Source organism: Plectrocnemia conspersa, unplaced genomic scaffold, assembly GCF_051122295.1.
Source record: "Plectrocnemia conspersa isolate PC_06_02 unplaced genomic scaffold, ASM5112229v1 ptg000011l, whole genome shotgun sequence".
Lineage (NCBI taxonomy): Eukaryota > Metazoa > Arthropoda > Insecta > Trichoptera > Polycentropodidae > Plectrocnemia > Plectrocnemia conspersa.
The window spans coordinates 2073066-2093398 of record NW_028277175.1 but is presented as its reverse complement, the minus strand read 5'-3'; the positions used below and the strand labels follow the sequence as shown (position 1 = coordinate 2093398).

General features: G+C 29.8%; 2 protein-coding genes across 3 annotated transcripts; both read right to left on the bottom strand.

Annotated features, from left to right (window-relative positions):
• Nucleotides 1-4241: 4241 nt before the first annotated feature.
• On the bottom strand, nucleotides 4242-12325 carry Brca2 (BRCA2, DNA repair associated). Its single transcript, XM_088197320.1, has 6 exons — nucleotides 8543-12325; nucleotides 8300-8486; nucleotides 6039-6249; nucleotides 5755-5975; nucleotides 5410-5693; nucleotides 4242-5348 (listed from the first exon to the last, which is right to left on the bottom strand). Exons 1-6 carry the CDS (start codon nucleotides 12142-12144, stop codon nucleotides 4394-4396), a joined length of 5460 nt encoding a protein of 1819 aa, XP_088053446.1. The 5' UTR covers nucleotides 12145-12325; the 3' UTR covers nucleotides 4242-4393.
• A 1181-nt stretch (nucleotides 12326-13506) lies between these two features.
• Nucleotides 13507-18638, bottom strand: LOC148229116 (uncharacterized). 2 transcript variants are annotated; one of them, XR_015811521.1, is made up of 4 exons: nucleotides 18291-18631; nucleotides 14723-15223; nucleotides 13882-14048; nucleotides 13507-13802 (listed from the first exon to the last, which is right to left on the bottom strand). XR_015811521.1 is itself a non-coding variant. In XM_088198922.1 (4 exons), the coding sequence occupies exons 1-4, from the start codon at nucleotides 18478-18480 to the stop codon at nucleotides 13604-13606; spliced, it is 741 nt and encodes a 246-aa protein (XP_088055048.1). In that variant the 5' UTR covers nucleotides 18481-18638; the 3' UTR covers nucleotides 13507-13603. The 2 variants fall into 2 exon arrangements, 1 of the variants encoding a protein (XP_088055048.1); XM_088198922.1 differs by having other exon boundaries at nucleotides 15039-15223; nucleotides 18291-18638.
• Nucleotides 18639-20333: the final 1695 nt, after the last annotated feature.

The window sequence follows — 20333 nt, the reverse complement described above, 5'->3', positions numbered from 1 at the left end:
AATTATCAGGTTATCCCCTAAAATTACAAAAAAAAACAGTCTCAAATTAGGGTTCTTAATTACTCGTAGTTTTCAACTATTCGAATATTGTTTAAAAAATGGAGCAAGTATTTAAATACTCGCAAAAAGCGCAACGCTCAGTAACGAGCTTACCCATTGATTTTATTGCTTTTGACGTGAATTTATGACATCTGAGAAGAGATAATTGTTTTTTGCGCTCTCATATTGGTCAAAATTTGGTTTAGATATGCACTATTTGATTCTCACTTATTGTTAGTCGTATTATTGTTACATGAAGTTTTAATATGAAAGCCAGATAATTGAGCGTTTTCACTGCGACGGCACGATTTGATTGCTTTTACCGTAGATTCTAAGCAGAGACGCTCCTTTGAATTTGGCTAGAAAAATACTTGTCATATAATGAAATAAGTACTATGAATCTTAATGAAATGGAATATTAAAAACACGACCACTGAATGGCCAACTTTTGCTCCCCTCTGGAAAAAACTGAAATGACTGGTGTTGCTTAAGCAAACACGAGAGTAAAAATGCGAAATACGAATCATTGCTTCTCAGACATATCTAGGAGTTTTGGGAGGTTTGCAAATATCAGAGTACAAATCATATTCGACTTTATTAATAAACCCGGATTTAAATAAAACTGCTTTTAATATTTTATATACATAGGTTTTCAATTAATATTGCCATCCAACCTAGCTGTCTTCCGCTTAACGGGTCGACACGAGCGCTACCCTTTAGCGAGCGGAACGAGCGCACATAAATAAATTGTATCGCGTTTTTGGTTTGTTATGTAAACTTTTTCCCCACCGGTCAGTTTTGAGCGAGAGCCCGAGGGCCCCCCGCGGCCGCCCCCTGTCCTTGATTGGCACCTGACATGCCCAGTGCCGACGTTTCGGCTTTTCCGACACTCTCCCTCCTTCTCCACCTTGGCTAAGGGGGAGGAACAAGAACATGGCAAAACGGAGAAAAAAACTTTTTTTTAATTAATGTAAACGCCCCTTTTAGCGAGCGGTACTCGTATGTTGGCAACAATGTTTCGCATTCTGCGGCACGCGCGCGCGGTCTTAACACCGCAAATAGTAACCATTACATACATACGTGCGGTTACACCGTGAAACATTATTTTTTAGCGGCTGATCAATCATAGCGATAATAATTTTAATTTATTCCATATTTTTTTTAATATCATAAATCTCTTTCAGGTCCAACGGGGTGTGTTTCGCCGTTGCGCTAAATCAGGGTTAATAAATAGGACGGGAGAGACGTAACCGCATTCCATTATTTTAGCTCGTCAGCTCCTCAAAAACAATTAATTTTACCCACCCTCAAGCGTAATGGGGACTCATTTTACACAGTTATTATGTAATATTTCGCGTGGCGCCGGGGTACAGTGGTCATTTGCGTGTATTTTAATAATTAAAAACAACATAGTTTCTGCAATATTTTTTATAATGGCTATTATATGTTTGATATTATTTCTATCTTTAATTACAAATAAAAAAGGCATAGCTCGCAACATTAAGAAGCTCATATCTATATAGTAACTAAGGAATTATAAAACTGATCTTGAGGTTAAAATACTGACCAATGAATTGTAATAAATACTGACTAAAAAATAATTATGATCATCTGTCAAAATAATTCTTACTATTTAATATAAATTCCTACCAATTAATATGAATTCTGACCATCTAATATTTATTCTGGCGGCTTATATTCTGACCGATGTATTCTGACCTTTTAATATAAATACTGACTACGACCATATAAAAATTCTGACTCGAAAAATATGAGCCTTTGAAACAGGTATTCTCAAACTCTCAACGAATATAAAAATCTTAATAATGACATTATATATACGTATATGTCATATAATTTGTTATTTAAGCGCAGGTTTAAATAAATTATATTTAATGATTTTCCTATGCGCTGTTTTTTTAATGCCCACGACGTTTCGCTAAAACTGTCTTTCAGCAACATCTGGTGAAAATATTTTTCTTGAGTAGCATTTTTTAGGCGTCGAATAATATTTGCTTAATTGATCTGTAATTTTAGTTTTTATTTGAAAAATACAAAATATGGCTATAAGACGTTTAATACAGAACATAGTACTTTACAAATTTAATTCTGGTCTGAGATATAAGTGCTTCTTTGTGAGACCAGCTTTAAATTTTAAAAATTGACTTCTAGCAATTTTGATGCGGACTGAAACCTATTCATCGGAGTCAATTTTATTGTTAATCTAACTACGCAGATCTTTAAAATGCTTCACAGGAATACACAGGATGAAGCAGCAAAAACCAAAATAAAGACATACTATTTCCATGCAAAACTTTTCAAACAATGTTGCTAAAAAATATAAAATTTCTTGGTGAGCATGCAAACGCGTGCACACGATCAGAAATCATTCAGAATTATAGAACACTCAAAATCATTTCGTAGAGCTAGTGGATGATATTTGAAAATAACCTTTATTTATGTAATCTTATAAATGATATAACACACATATAACATACATATTTATATACAATTATATTTTAATTAAAAATGCACGTGCTTAAACTGCCTCTGTTTTTCCGCAAGAATCTGTTTTGTTATGTTTGTGGGGTGTTCACTGTTCTGATATGTATAATACGTTTAAAATTTAAACAGGTAAAGTGAGAACGAACGGCAGCGAGTAAGCATTGGTCAGAACAATGAACACCCTATAAATAACTCTCTGCAACGAATTTACTTATAAAATGTAATTTATAATTGTATATAAAAAATTTAAATGTAAATAAATTAATAAATTCTTTTAGAATAAATTTGACTACCGATAACAGGAAAGTACCGAAAAACTAACTTATTAATTATTTTATTTAAATAAAATTTTAGTGTAAATTTTATTATCACGGCGCCATGATGAAATTCAACAATTGCGAAACGTTCATTTGCTGTTCAAACCCAAACCTAATTTTACTGTTATTATATTAATTTGGGTTTGAACAGCAAATGAACGTTTTGCAACTGTTAAATTTGCGCGTGGTGCCGCAATAATAAACAAGTACCAAAATTTGTTTTAAATAATATAATTAATAAGTTAATTTTTTAGTACCTTCCAGTTATCAAGAGTTAAATTTATTCTAAAAATATTGATTCATACAATTACAATAAAAAAGTACCAAACAAAATCAATGCATTTCATCAAATAATCCTCAAAACCAACTTTTTATTTAATTTTATATTGACTGAGTTTCAAAATACTTAGTTTCTTTGTAAATATTTTTTAACTAGAATAAAACAAATTTTAATTTTGATCTTATGCGACCCACAGATTAATAATAATAATTTAAACATATGTACCAATACAAGTCAAAACGTTTGATATTTTTTTGTTTTTTCACACACCACGCAATGATTAAATGACCCGTCGGTCGGTCAAGTGTTAATACATTTGTGCATGCGCCAAATTGCTCCATTATACGTGTGAAAATGCGGGGGTGGCTAATATAAAATTGACCAATACCCATATTTCGTTGACTTGATCATCAAGCGATGCAATTGGCACACCAACATCCATAAATATAATCCGCCGGAGATGTCTCGAATCGTGAACATAAAAGATGCGACACTTTATCACATTGATCATAGAGACGATTCGAGACAGACAGACGGCATTCAAGGCGAACTGAGACAGACATTACAGATTACTCGGTTTACGGATAAAACTCGACACTATGCTCTACTGTGGTAAATTGTACGTAATAAAAATAAACTGTTACCAGCTTTTCTAGCGTCTATTTTGGCTGCAGTCACACCACTTTGGCCTCAAAACCCGAAAACGTGAAGCTTTTAACATACTTTATTGACATTTAATTCACTACTTGTTTTGATTACATTTACCATGAAGAATAATTAATATGGAAAATATATTAACGCTATCTAATCGCCGATAGTGTAGCCTTATTTTTTACCCAACTGCTGAGAAACAACAACAAATATTTTAATGCTAGATAAAGATAGTAAATGCTAATTAGATACTGCTACATCAGAAGTATAAATTAAACAAAATCAGTTATCGTAATCACATAATTTATTGTGCGTGTTTAATATATCTGTACTTAACCCATAATTAAATAGGGGATTTCTGTGAGTATCCAATTTGTATAGAATTTATTTAAAAAGCAGCGTTTGTATTAAAAGCACAGTACGGCAAAAATAACTCAAACACCACATAAATATTATAAAACATTTATTAAATTTTTAAAAGTGTAACGTACATACATTTTCACAATATTAATTAGAAAAAAATAAACAAATAATATAATAACTTATTTTCTTAGCAAATAAGTATAAAAAATATGTATCATAGACTCATCGGTAGACCATATTAAAAATCTTCATCAAACTTTTCACTTTCATTTTTATCATCTTGTTTATTTTCATTACCGATAACACTATTCACACTATCTGTGGATTTATTCATAATCGGTATTATGAATGGTTTATTGACAAGTTTAGAATTTTTAATCACAAATGGTGATATCGGTGAAGGTTCTCCATATGCTCTTAGTTTATCTATTCTTTTCTGAACCGGTGAACTAAAATTTGTATTACTCTCACTCAATATGGAAGATATATTAATTTTTGAAGAAATAAAATTCGATGGAAGCTTTGAATCGTCCGGTTTATAAATATCCGAAGTCTCGATAAATGTCGAGTCGAAATCTAAGCCTGATAAACTATGATCAAATTCAATATCCTTTTTAGAACTAAAAACACTTTTAGATACATATCTTTTGGGAGAGTTCAAGATTGTTTTTAAAGATTGTGAACATTCAGATAAATAATTATTGAAATTAGTATTTTTTAACTTTTCTTCTAAATCGTTCAAAGCGCTTCTCAAATATGTTTTTCTTGGATGACTAGTGTATGTAGAATATTCTGTTGAGTGCAAGTGAAATATGTGTCTCGGTAATGATTTGTATCTGTATTGAAGATTTTGACAAACAAGGAACGATCCTTCAACTATGACTTTATCGAATCCCATTTTCTTCAAACCTCCCCAAAAGATGATCGCTAAAAATACCTTACTTTCATTAACCAAATATACGGTTTGATATTTTATTGAACTATCATCAGAGTTTTTAGGTTCAATGCCAACAACTACTCCAACAACATCCACTTCATAAAATTTTGGTATAAAGTCCGGTTCATAAAATCGCTCAAATCGTACACTGCTTCTTTTGTACAGATCTAAATCAGGAAACTGTTTTAGATATTTATTTTTAGGAACTTCTATGAACGTCGATCGTTTTCCTCCCGAAATATGATACTCTCCTTTCCTGAAATATATTAATATTACAAAATATACTTTAATATATAAATAATTAATTCTACACTTACATCATTCCAGTTGGAGTTAAATTAGTGACATCCAAACAAGCTCCTTCTTTGATCGCCTCAACGACATAATCGTCGATCCTCCAAATTGTAAGTATTGCAAATGAAAGTTCGCCGTTATAAGACGTTACAATCCGAGCCTTTAAAACTTTAACAGGTTTTTCTTTAGCCCATCCTCGTTCTTCCATCAAACTCTTGACTCTCTTCTCAATATTTTGGCCTATTTCAATCTTCTTCTGAACTGAATATTTCTCAATAGCTCTGAGTTGAGATTCACTTAGAGAACCCTAAAATAAATATAGACAATTAAATGATATTTTAATATAAGATAAATCATAAAATATTTACTAAAAACTCATTAGGATCAGCAGCCGATTCTAACATATCTGCCAAGTCTTCGGGGGCATCGTCAATATTAGGTTTCCTCAAATTTCCACAACTTTTCAGCTTGACTCGGTTGTCTTGACTAAATTCTCGTTCCACTTCGGCGTACAGTGACTCAATCTTTGCTTGAAACTCAGTTTCCACTTTCATTGCGTGGATTTGTTGCAGTTTTTCTGATCTCATTTCTAAAATTGTATTGAGTTAAATTTAAGCTTTCTCTATGTTTGATAAACGTTAAAGTAACTTACCTATTGAGCCATCGGAGCTTTTGTTCAAGTAAAATATTGGATAGATAGTCAGAGGTATGATCCTAAGCTTTGGTAATGGTCCACCGCCGGCTTTGCAGGACTCTAATTTTAAAGGTAACGGCCCACTGTTCTTATATAAACCAAGCTTCAGCCAAGGTGAGCAACGTCGGCAACTATTAGCCCAAATTTTAAGACGTACTATACTTAGATCCTGAAATATTATAATGTGATGTCAGAATCTTAAAAAATAGGGAGTCTATTACGATACAATAAAAGTACATTAACTCTTTGATTGCCGGTTTCTGATATATCGGCTTTTACTATTTATCCGAAGTCATCATTAAAGAGAGTCGGATACATTTAGAGATATTTGTTTCAATGGCAGATAACACTTTTTCCGAATACATATTTTTTAATTATGTAATACATCAATATTTAGGTAGTAATTCAAAAAGGCTTGGCAATTAAAAGGTTAATAAAAACCGATGATACTAAAGAGTAAGACAAGGATATGCGTTATCACTACTGATCTTTAATTTGTATTCAGTTAATATATGCAAAATAAAGGTGTACGTTTTAGTGGAAAAATCATAAATAAAATATGACACAAGAGCGACATAACTTTTTAGTGAAATCCAAAAGTTTTAGCACATTATTTAGAATATACACTTACTTTTCTATAGCACTGAAAAATACATCTAAATGTTTATTTTTAAAATGGTCTAAAATTACAAATTTTTCCCTTTCTGGGATATATTTTTTAAGAGTTTCTCTTAGATGACATTGTCATCTAAGAATTGGAGTTGTATTCAGCCTTCTCAAACAGAAAACGGGACTACTTTTTTTTACCGGAATTAGTACTTTTTTGAACCTTGAATCCGCAAAGAAGCCAGATGGTTAATATTTCAATTATGTTGCATATGCATATTTTGATATAAAAAAAAAATTTGGCCAAGATAATTTAATTATTTTACCCCTATTATTTTATGAATATGATTAGTTCGGTTTAATTGGAACTCTCTGATAAGAAGTGTGTTTTTATACTTCTTTTTATATAAATAGCAAAGTGTTAACGTCTAAATAATATTAATTATTTTTATTGTTGCATTTTTATTTTTTTTTTATTTCGAATACTATTTTTATAAACAGCAATATATTTTTCATGAGTAGTATTGATTATTTTATAAATAGCAAATATTTTATATTCATAGCATTTTTAAATTTATTAGTCACTGTAGAAATAGCTAAACATAATTATTTAAATATAAAAAAAATATTTTCTTTATTTAATATTAGTTAATAATATTTGTGAAAAAAATGTGCAATTTTTGTTTATTTTATTAAATAATTTTATTTATAAATTGTTTTATTTTTAAACTTGCTATTTATTAAAAAAAATGTTGAAAAGTGAGCGATGAGTCAATAAAGTTTGAGAGACTAGAGTGCCGACGCAAAAGAATGTGCACATAAATAGAACTGTTACTGTACCAAAAAAAATAAACGGTCAGACCCCAATATCGTTACCGAGCAGGTAACGTGCACTTTTGCTGAAATGTAAAATTTTAGAACCTAACCACAGTTGCCAGATTCATACAGTTTCGAACGAAATCTATCTGCTCTAATGGACCTAATAAAAACAAAGATTCTAGTTTCACTCCAAATCATCTGTACTGATCAAGTGATCAAGAAATAGAAGACGTTTGACTTTTTCCTTTTCTCAATAGTATATAAGCCAGAATGCCGCCATACTATATCACTTGCACTCGGTACTTTCATCAAAAGTTCCACTTGGAATAAATGGGAGTTCAGCTGAATCTGCACCAAGCAGAGCTACGCTGAATCGGCCGAAAAAACCCTTGAAATTTTACGTCATAAAAAATCCTATCTAATCGACAATCGTCATTAAATTTGGAATAAATCATCATATTCGGAACAGAGTGACACTTACAATGGCCAGGTAAACTTTCGAAAACCATTAGCGTTAATTAACATAACAAAAACTATTAAACGCGCCAAACATTGTTTCGCCCCGTACTGTTACTTGTATTATTTATCTTAATCAGGATGTGACAACAATGGTTTCGCTCATAAAAAACTACCCGGGATACTAAACTCAAAAGTACCACCATTGAAACGAAGTTAATGAGTAAGAATTTTATATACAAGATCTTAGGTTAGGTAATGTAATAAACAAAGAAATCTGCAGTGGCATTAATGCTGCACAACACCCAAAGAAAAGCAATCTAAGCTTTGATACAAACCTCCAACGGAGATACTCCTTGATGACAATTCAACAACTCAGCTCCGTGTATTATCAACTTTGTGCCAATCACAATCTTTCCTTTCTCTATCGCCGTTGATAATAAAGAATCCAACACTGTCATAACGCTATACCAACCATCCGTCAGCTCTATTTCATATTTAGCTTTTTGTAATTTACTCGGCAAGCTAAAACAAAAAATCATTAAAAACTACACAACTTTTTTAACCAATCCTGAAATTACCGTTCATTTTCAACATCGGTTTCCAAATTAGACTCCACTGGAACGATACTAGAAACACATAGCACCATTCTCTTACTCGGTACATCATCTTTCTCTAAAATCTTGCGTAAGATCGGTCTCTGAATATTATGCAATTCCCTATTGTATCTATACTTCAATTGATTCATAACGTTTGATATGATCAATAAAGGATTCGGTGCCAAGGTTCTTTCATACGAAGCCAATTTCCAAATTATCCACTTAATATGATTAAGCACCCAACCGTCCGGTACTATCTTCTCATCTATATCTTTGTGATTCATAAAAACATTGACCATATCAATTGCTTTAACACAATCAGATTGATTTAAAATTAAGAAATCGACTCGATCTCCTTTGAATATGAAATCGATAGCATTTTGAGGAATTATATTTTTAATATCTTCATCAATCAAACGATCTTCGCTATCACAATTGGATCTGCTAGACTCATAAAGTTGTTTTAGCGTCATCCTTTCAATTCCAGTGTTAAAATTTTCATTGAATTTAAATTCTGATTCGTTTGAAAGTCTGATCCTTTTAACTGCAGATACTTGTTGATTTTTTAATTTTCTCTTTTTATTTATGCTATTGAATTGAAGAATAGGACTAGATCCTGATTCAAAGTTATGTACTTCAGCTTTTTTCGTCGGAGATTTATAGTCCTTTTCGTTGAAAATTGATGAGCTCTCGTCAACTAAGAATGCTTTGATGCTCTCTGAGATTTCTTCATTAACTGGATCCGTTTTCTTATTGGAACACTCTTTGATTGCTTCATAAGATAAGTGTGAAAGTGTAGGTACATCTGTTACACTTGCGCCAATGATCGATTCAATCTCATAAAGACTAAGAGGTTCTTGAATCACTTGATCGTCTTCTTCAGGTTCATCAATTTCATCAAAAGTAACTGTTTTCCAGCTACTGCAATCAAAATCTTTTTCAGATAAATCAATCTCTTTATTACTACTAGATGATCCATTATCATTGCTATTCAAAGCTTCAATCTGTTCATTATTAACTGTTTTAAAACCAGAAAATGAAGGTTCGTTTGTAAAATCAATATCAAAAAGAAGCTTAGCTTTATTCAATGCTTCTTCAGATAGATTAATATTTTTATTGCTAGCAGTTTTGAATCTGATATTTTCAATAGCAGTGTCATTTAAATTTTCATTCAAAGATACTTCTATTTTATTATTACTAGCCATATTAAAGCCGGAAAAGAGTGATTCTGTTCCTATATCCACATCTAAAACATCTTTAGCTTCATTCAAATCTTCTTCAGATATAACAGTTTTAAAATTAGAAATTAGTTCTTCCTTTAGATCTAACTTAAGTTTAGCTTTACTCAATTCTTCATCAGATACTTTTATCCTCTTGTTACTAGCAATTTTAAAATTAATAAATGATGGATCATTATTGACGTCCGTATCATTTAAATCAAACATAAGTTTGGCTTTACTAAGATCTTTTTCAGATACTTTTATCTCTTTATTATTAGCTGTTTTAAAACCAATAAACAATGATTCATTTCCTGCTTCAGATACTTTATAGTTAACGTCCATATCATTGTTTAAATCAATAAGTTTGCCTTTACTTAGATCTTCTTCAGATAATTCTATCTTCTTATTACTAGCGGTTATACAACCGGAAAATGAAGGTTCATTTTCAAATAGATGTAGTTGTGTTTTATTCGACGCTTCTTCGGATATGTCTATATTTTTATTTGTTTCAGTTTTAAATTCATTAAATGAAGATTCGTTACTCATATCTATATCATTTAAATCAAACATAAGTTTAGCATTATTTAGATCTTCTTCCGATACTTCTATATTTTTATTACTAGCAGTTTTAAAACCACTAAATGTAGGATCTTTACTCATATTCATATTATTTAAATCAAACATAAGTTTGCCTTTATTTATATTTTCTTCAGATATTTCTATCTTTTTATTGCTAGCAGTTTTAAAAGCAGAAAACGAAGGTGCTGTAAAATTAGCGCTGATTGATTCTTCACGATGAACGTCCATATCACAATTTAAGTCAAACAAAAGTTTAGCTTTACTCAAATCTTCCTCAGATATTTCTATCTTCTTATTACTAGCTGTTGTAAACCCTACATCATTTTCATTTTTATCAAACATAAATTTATCGTTATCAAAATCTTTTTCCAATACTTCAATTTCGTTATTACTAGCTGTTTTAAAATCAGATAGATATTCATTTTCAAATATTTGTTTGGCCATATTCAACGCTTCTTGCGATACTTCAATATCTTTATTGCTAGCAGTCTTAAAACCGCTAAATGATCTCTCGTTTTCTACGTCGATATCAAAGATAGCTTTGGCTTTGTTCAACGCTTCTTCGGATACTTCAATATTTTTTTTACTAGCAGTTGTAAAGCCTTCAAATATTTTTGTAGCCGGTGTTTCATCTATTTTATTCAACATGTCCTTAACAGTATTAGAAACTTCTGTTTCAATCAATTTCTCATCATCAATCGAAAGAAAGTTATAAAATTGAGATAAATCATCGTCTAATGGGTCATTAGCTTTCTTAATATTTTCATCTATCAAATCCTTTGAATCAGTATTATCAAATAATTTTATGTTTGGTACTTCTATCAAATCAGTTTCATTACCTTTAACTTTCTTCAATACCGGTTCGTTTAAATTCGTATTCTTATAAATAATAGCGACTCTCTTCTTCTTTTTAATGTTACTGGCTTGCGATATAATGGGACTAGAAGGTTGTGAATATATCTCTGGAACAATCGATTCTGCCATATCCATATTTTTAAGCTCAACGTCTTCATTCATTATATGCATCTCTGTATTCATAAACTTATCGGAGTTTATTTTAACTAATCCGTTTGATTGACTCCATTTTTCGTTTTCAAATTCGTCTATGAGCTCTCTGTTACTTTTTTGTGAATTGTCGTTAAATATATCATCATCGAATAAATCACAGACATCGTTATTACCATCGCTTTCTATTCCTTTGAATATATTTTCAACTTTAGACAACGCCTCTTTGCTTATTTCTATGTTTTTATTGGACGCAGTAGTGAAACCTTTAAAATTATCATTTATTTCTAAGTCCACGCATCTTTTCTCAAACAGAGATTCGTTTAATTGAATATTACTAGAATTAATCATCGAGTCTAAAGCATCAGCATTATCAGCTAACGCAGCAAGTTGAGTATTACAATCCCATTGAGACTCAAAATTAGGCTTATTAGCGTTGTTTATAATAATTTCATTACTTTGAATTTCGTTCAAAGATAAAAACTCACTTTGAGTTACATCATTCTTACTTTTTCTACAATATTGATTTGTAGAAAAAGTACTACTTTCAAAAACAGTCACATCCTGAACGATCTGACTCAATACATCAGCCACTTCTATATCCAAATCTTGATTATTCTGTACGTTTCCATATAAATATGAATTTCTCACATTAATGTTTTCTTCTGCGTTTTTAATTAGACTTGTCGCTTCAGTATATTTCAATATAGCATCAGTTTCACTTGCACTTTCTTCTAGATGTTCTTCGTGCAAATCAAAAATATCCCTTGAGTCAGACATTTTTATAACATTTTAACGCGCAGTAACAGGTCTTCAATCTTTTTAACTAATTAAAGTACGTGTAATTAAAAATTGTCAAATATCATAACAATTTGTAGCGAAAGATACACCGAAATAACACTTGAAAAGTAATCTTGGAAAGTATTATTAAAACCGCCAATATTATGACAGTTGACGCAATAGTGTTGCCATTACCAAAATATTGACTAACTATTTTTAATAAAAAAAAAACAAATAATTTATGATTTTAAGTCTCTAAATGCCAATTAAAAAATATATAAATTACTAATACAATATTTTCATAATTATTTTTTATTATTCAAACGCCTAATCTTTCCCCCCGCCTCTTTTATAAAAATAATTAAGTTATTTCTACATTTAAAATTTACAATAAAATAAATATTTTATTAAATTAGTTTTTATTTATTTAAATAAAATTTAGATCATCGTGACCTAACAGGTTACCCCAATGCGTCATGAAGATAGAAAAAATACATAGTATTATTTCAATACACAAAAAATATAATAAAATAATACTTCGGGGTTTTCTCAAAGGTCCAACCTGGGCCCTCTGCTCTTTATTTTATTTATTAATGACGTAAATACGGCAGTTGCAAATTCAATGAATGATTTAAAATTGTTTAACTTTGTTATTACTAGCATCTTTTTTTTCGTGTAGTATGTAATTGATTTGAACCATTCTCTGGACTTCTCTTTTTTTAATACACTTTCCTAGAGTCAATACCAGAAATGCTATGTCTGTATAAGTAGTCATTGTAGTACGATTTTGACAACACTACACCATCAAGAGGCAAATAAAAAATACTAAAGACTTCTGATATGAGATCATTGGTTAAAGTATATTCATACCAAATTTTAGTCAATAGGAGGGCGCAAAAACAGTTATCACTTCTCATAAGTCAAAAATGCACGTCAAAAGCAATACGTATCTATTGATCAAAATTCGATTTATATATGCTTCATTCGATTCTCACTAATAATGCTATAAAAAAATAATATGAAAGCTAGACAACCTAGCGTTGTCACTGCGTATTGTTATTTTTTGTAGTGATTTATTTCAAGTACCTAAATAATCAATTAAATTTTTTTTCGAACAAATAGTTACGTGCTTAGAAATAATGTAACTTAATTTATTAATTGATTAATAATTCATAAACAGATTTGAGAATTTATGATTTTTAGAAAATTAATAACTTTAATGATATGCAATTCCTTGTTGCACAATATCATTGCTGTTTTGACAATTTTCTACAAAGGCAATAGCTTGTTAGCCTTGATAAGTTGCAAAATATTTTTTAAATACATATAGAGATGTTTTTACAATCACAAAATAAATATAGATTCTAATTTGAATAACTATATTATTCATCACAAATAAATATTAATATTCAATAGCAATAATATAACATTCAGACATATATTAATTTAATAAAACACGTTAATCTGTAGGTAGAGTCATAAGCTTCATTATTTTTGTGTCCACGTTTCCCAGCTTAAAACCATGCTTTTGTTGCAGATCATCATATGAGACAGAAGCGATTTCTTTAAAGCCGACCTTCTCAGCCAAAACTTGAGAACCTATAGCTGTGAACACAGTGACGGTCAGTTTTACACCATTAGCCTTGCATAGTGGTACTCTAAAATGTAATAACATATTAAATAATATTAAAAACTACGTTTTTGGGTGCTGCATGACAAGTAGTTGAAAACACAAACCTGGCTTTTAATATCTGAGCTCCTATATTCTGTCCTGTGTATTTTTTACTGACAGATAATCCTGTCGCTGATAAATATGCATCTATATTGTAGGTTTTGAAAATGTCCACCATTTCTGAGCAGAAGTGATATGCACCCAAAACTTGTGATAACGGTTCGCTCTTAAACTGTAGGAATGTAATATACAATTTAATATCAAAATGTATTGCTCCTTTAATAATATTCTTAGCATCACAAAAGTTGGCAATGAATACACAGAATCCGTTGAACTATTCTTACAGAATATTGTTAAAATAAAATATTTTCATTCAACCTAATCACCAGCACGATGCATAGTAAAAGTAAACTAATACTCTAAAGTCCTGTGCTTGTTTTTCATTTTTATTTAATCTGAGAGACCAGAATTAATGATTGTAATATAATTATAACTTTGATCGATCATCTCAGATTATTTTTTCCTATTCTCACGAATTAATATCGTGATAAATAGACATAAAAATCTCACTTCAGCTCATAGAAAATATGATATATGTATAAAGAAATCATTTTCATTCTGACCGCAACAATCAAGAATAAGAGACGCAATCGCGACGGATTGTCGACACCACCCCTACGAAACTACTTCGATAAGCACACGCTACGTCGAACATACTAAAAGAGCCATCAAAAAGCCGTTCTCCAAACAAATAGTAAAGCCTACTAATTTCTAATGTTGCAATACCAGACACAACGCACTTTTCAACAGCTACCATTTCCCCAATCAAAATTCAAAACATTGCATAAAAATGCTGTAATTTTTTAATTAGTCATTAGATTAGAATTACGTTTATATTATGGGTACCTATTTATCTATTTATTCATTCATTCACTATGCCCAAAACTTGGCGGCACTCGGCAGTAACTGACGTGGCGGCGGTGGAGGGCAGCACATTTTTTTGACGGTCCTCGACGGGAAGACAACGGCTGGTGGTGCCTCGTTTACCGTTAACTCGCATATATTTCAATAACAAACATTTGATTAAAATTCTACTACAGCGGCTCAATCTATGTGTAATTGCTACCCGTCACCACCCGTCCACCAAAATATCCATTCCCTTGGTCACAACTGCGAATAATTAACACCTGAAGGATCAATATGTATTTATAAAGATACGAACCACTGGTTCTTCGTGTTTATCGTCTTTGGTGACCACAGAAGTAGCGTTGATTCCGACAAATTCGTGGAAAACTTGGCCAGGATTTGCAGGATCTTCCATATAGCACACCAAAGCCATTCTGTCGTCGAAAATTTTCTTCCAGATTATTTTAATTTCTTCGATGGCCACAGGGTCTTTTGCTACTTCTAAACGTACGCAAATAAAACATTAGGTTTAGCAAATAAATCAAAGTTCTTATATAAATGAATGTACAATAAACATAAAAATCGAATGAAAGGGTTTTGATTGTAATCATTAATGATTGAGTGCTTTTCTGTCTGTTATGTGTTAAACCTGCATTATTTGATTGTATCGTCAAGTATAATAGATTCAAGATAAACTTATCTACTAGAATCGGTAACTAATCATTGATGTAGTAATTTTTTATTGTAATGATTCAGATTCAATCACTAAATTATAATATTTTGCAAATACATACACTGCATTAAAGGAAATGCACATTTGGCCGCCCAATTATGGAAGAGAAAAATAAACCGTTTTAATTACAGATTAAAAAAATATCCAATACAATTATATAACTATTATTGTTTGTAATCATCAGAGCAATTAATCACAGATTAGATGTAGCCAGCTCAAGATGTATTTTTCTGCATATTGTGTGGATTTATTAACTATTATCGATTGTGAATGTTTAATGTTTTCATAAAACAAACGTGGCTTTTATCTATTATAATCCAATTGGAAAAGTTTTTTATTGCATATATTTTATACGACAATCTACGTAGTGCTTCCTCATACTCAATTGTATGTTAATTGAACGTTGAGTATATCACGTATGCATGTATGTACATATGTACGTGTCAAGGACTTATTTAGCAATATTTTTGCCAAAATACTTCACATGTTATCTTTGAACTCTACAATTACAGTAACATGTTTGCTATTCAACGTATAATAATATAAATATAACTCGAACTCAGTAGCAAGGTCAGCAGCTGATGTTTTATATTTGTCGGTAGCAGATCATTATCAGCAGTTTATAAAGCATGTGTGAAGTAGTCGGGTTATTTAATCATTTTCGTGGAAATGTGGGAAAATTCCTAGGAATTTCATTAAGTGGAATTCTCTGATGTCGTCTGAAAGGTGAAATACGTACAAATACGTGATGGCATAATGAAAATTTCAAGAATAGCTTCTCGTAATTTAATTCATGAATAAATAGAGATATGCATATTTTAAATATATGTTGATTAAATTATATAATATATTTATATGTAAATATGTTTTATAATTAAATTCATAATAAAATAAAATGAGAAAATATTCTGCAAAATAGATTTTTTTATAAGCTATAAGAATTTTTCAGATCGTTTCATAAAACTTATTTAAGCATTAATAAAATGTGTTAGTAAATTAAGAACTTCGTTTTAATTATTTTAATTAAAACAATTGTATTATTTATTAGGTGCAATTAAAAAAATACCGTAAGAATTAGGTAGATTTCTGTATATAAAAATGTGCAAAATTATTTTATTTTTTATAATTATTATTTTTTAACGGAGTATGAATTTTTTATTTTTTCAATAGACGCCATTTTGAAACAATATGGAGGCTTTGATTAGCTAAAAAGCTTAAATATAGATAAGTTTCATGACAATATAATTAAAACCACGGTAGTTAAAAAAGCCTATTCTTAAAAAATCTACCCATAAGTCCTAGTTTAATAAAATTGATATGTATTGGCATAAAAAAAATCCGTAATAATAATCTAGAATAATTTATTCTAAGAATATTTTTTAAAATACGTCCTTTTAGTGAAATCATATAGAAATACATTTTCACCGGTGAATATATAATTAATCTGGCAGGTGCAAGTAAAATCACATGATTTCAACTTTTCCATATGTATAAATACATTTATTTAGAAAGTATAAATGTTACAGTGAATATGTATTTTTCAGTGAAATTATATTTTTACTAGTGAAGTCCAAATACATTTTTACCAGTAGACATATATTTTTAGAAGTGAAAATATAATTTAATTGATAGACGCTAGTAAAATTATAAGTTGCTCTAAATTGTCTATAAAACGCAATTTGACAGATTGCTTTTATTTCAAAACATATAAAACTTTATTTAAATATATCCACGGTCAATTTTTAAATTTTTGCTATTAATCAGATTTTTGTGTTGATCAACAGCATGACATAAGTAATCTAGCGGAAGTCATCTATATTCACTTACCTTTGACAAGTATGTCATGTAATTATGAACAAAATATTTAAAACGTGTGAATCGCCAAATTTCTTTCGATAAACTAACGTTTTCTATGTATCTCAATTACGATTTCTTTAAAGTGGTTCCAAGAAACATCATTATCTTATTTGTATTGGCAAACGGTCGCCACAGATGCAACCGATTCATGTTAGACGAAGTTCAAAAAAAATGTTCAAATACAGATACCACAGTGTTGAGATATGAATCTCTCGAGTCGCAGTCATTGGGGGGGGGGGAGGTCAGGTTAGGGATTTCCTAACATATTTTATTATTATACAAATAAAATTTAAAAATATTTTAATATAAAAATATCATTATTTCCAAAAATATTTTTTTTTAAATAAACGTTATTCAAACATATTTAAATTTTTCAAATTAGGAAGTATAAAAAGTTAGATTTGTTCAACGTATTTTATCATTAAACATATATAATTTAAAGACATTTTTATATAAAGAAAAAAATATATGGCTAAATTTGTATTATTACTGAACAATTTCTCTGAATATTTTTTAACAGCAGGAAAATTTATCAAATTAAAATCTTTCATTTAACATTTTAATATTTATGTCAATTAAATATTATTATAGCATATTGGAACTTAAAACATTTTTATATTAAAAATATAGCATAAAGGAAAAATAAAAAATATAAAATAGCATACATTTTTATGGTTAATATTTAATACCATTAAAAAAATGTTTTATGAAAAAAATACCTAAAAATATATATTTGATTAAAAATACTTTATAATGAAAGATTGTTTTGATTTTATATATTACTATTAGTACTATAACATATACCATAAAGACTATAATAATATAATATATTTAATAAAATTAGTTTCTCTAAATAAAAGTTTTATTTTTTTTAAACGATGTTTTATTATCTGATTTAGTTTTACTATATTATCATTTAATATTAGTTAACTAGAGTTTTCATTCAGATTTTCATCATAAAGAATACTTAAAAATCACCTGTGGCTTTACACATGGGCTCGTTGTAAAGAAAATCGCTACACATGAACTCAATAGCTTCTTCGATCCTCTCAGGCTCCAAATCCTGAACCCTAAACCACGGAAGAGTTCCATCTGGTTGCGGTCGTCTTCCCTGAAACCTGTGCCATATCCTAGGATACTCAGATTCGGGGTCCCGGGGCCACACCATATTTATTTAGGTCACTAGGTCGCGAGGGATTCGAAGATAGTACTTCGATCCGATAAATATATTCACAATTTAGATATATTAGTATATAATTATGTAAATAAATTTTCGCGAGTGACGATCTGGTCGATCGCACGCTGAGATGTGATGGACTGAAAACCGCCATGAAGAGGACGCAATAAATAGGCCTAACCGATATAAGTGGGGAGAGTCGTCGAATATGAGTTGCTTAGGCGTTTTTTATTATATAGTATACATAATATATCTATGAATCATTTACGTAAGTAAAATTTATTTTATAGTTACGTTGCATGGCAGTTTCCTTATTAAAATCGTGCGAACTTGTTTTGTCTAATTCACGTGCCAAGAAACAGCATTTTAGTGGCATGGTTAAAAGAAATATTGTATGTATCGCTTCTAGAGGTAATGAAACCAGATTCCATTGTTGCCAGATTGATGCAACCTATTAAATGATACATAAATATTTTTCAAATTAACAAGTATTAGGGAAGAGGGAATCGCTTATCGTTGATAAGCTAGAACGCTGTCTTAAAAATCTCTTTCAAATATTTTTTGGAAGTGATACTAGATAAAACACAGACGGAACATTTGAATTCCATGTTTTTATATATAACATGTTAAATCGTTATTGTCATAAATATGACATTAGGCTTTGACATACTTAAATGTAAGAACAAAAATAACTTAAAAAGAATCTATAATATTTATAAATTAGGTATAAAAAATATTTATCTACTATTAATATGCTAATCTATCTAGATTAGCATATTATGTGTGTTTGCGAACACTGCCATATTAAAAAGCGAACAAACAGCAAAAACTTATATTTTATTGGGCTTTTCTCAGTCGGTCGCCATCGAACAAGTAGAGCGGTTGATTCACCGAACTAGTATCACATAAAATAAATAATTGTATTAAGATTTAAGTTTAAATAATCAGTCTGCCCATCCCAATATGATACACCTACATTAAATATAATTGTACTTAAAAAATTGTTATTTATGCATTTTATATTAAACTATCTTTGCAATAGATTCGCCAAAAAAAGTTTAAACGCCATAGAACAAAATAGCTATGCTATAATTTTGCAATTAACTACAGTATTTTATATTAAAAATATTATATATAAAAACATTAAATAGCAAAGTAATATATTTTTTTGTAATCAATATTCCACCATAAACATTTATTTTTTGTTATAAATTTGCAAATATTTCTAAACTACGTTTATAAATAGTTATAAAAAAATGATTGCGAAATATTAAAATTAAAATCTGTATATGATTATTTATTATTAAATAAATATATTTTACAAGTCATGTATGTTAATGTCCACTTAGTTATACGGAAATATTTCAATGTATGTCCTTTTTACACTTGGGATTACTGCGCATGAGTTATGACCTTGACTTAAGTTGAATTACATAAGTAAACTACTTATTCATCATCAGTATTATTATTAATAACAAATAAAATACTTGTTTTTAAATCATACAAACGTATAATAATTAATTGCGGTATATGTGTATATCAAGAAAATTTGCAATTATACATGGTGTTTTAGTGTATTTTTATTAAAATTATGAAAAATATAATTGTTACATAATTTGCCTGTTTTTTTAAGTTCACGTTATTTTTAGTTACCTTTCAGACGTAAATAACGATGATAAATAGACATAAACGGATTTTAAAGTAATATGTAAGATGAATAATGAAAGCTGAAAAGCTTAAACAGATCTGTACTGAAAAACCTAACCTAATCTAATATAGTATCAATTATGCCGCAACTTAATTTGTATCGCAACATTAGATAGGTAAATGCATAATCATCGCGT

Excerpts from the sequence above, each read along its gene's own strand:
- Brca2 (XM_088197320.1), bottom strand. The coding sequence starts at position 12,144 with ATGTCTGACTCAAGGGATATTTTTGATTTGCACGAAGAACATCTAGAA. Across the intron at positions 6,250-8,299 it reads AAGGAGTATCTCCGTTGGAG|GATCTAAGTATAGTACGTCT; the intron begins GTTTGTATCAAA and ends ATAATATTTCAG. Across the intron at positions 5,349-5,409 it reads TTAACTCCAACTGGAATGAT|GAAAGGAGAGTATCATATTT; the intron begins GTAAGTGTAGAA and ends AATATATTTCAG.
- LOC148229116 (XM_088198922.1), bottom strand. The coding sequence starts at position 18,480 with ATGGTGTGGCCCCGGGACCCCGAATCTGAGTATCCTAGGATATGGCAC. Across the intron at positions 14,049-15,038 it reads ATAAACACGAAGAACCAGTG|TTTAAGAGCGAACCGTTATC; the intron begins GTTCGTATCTTT and ends ACATTCCTACAG. Across the intron at positions 13,803-13,881 it reads GCTCAGATATTAAAAGCCAG|AGTACCACTATGCAAGGCTA; the intron begins GTTTGTGTTTTC and ends ATTACATTTTAG.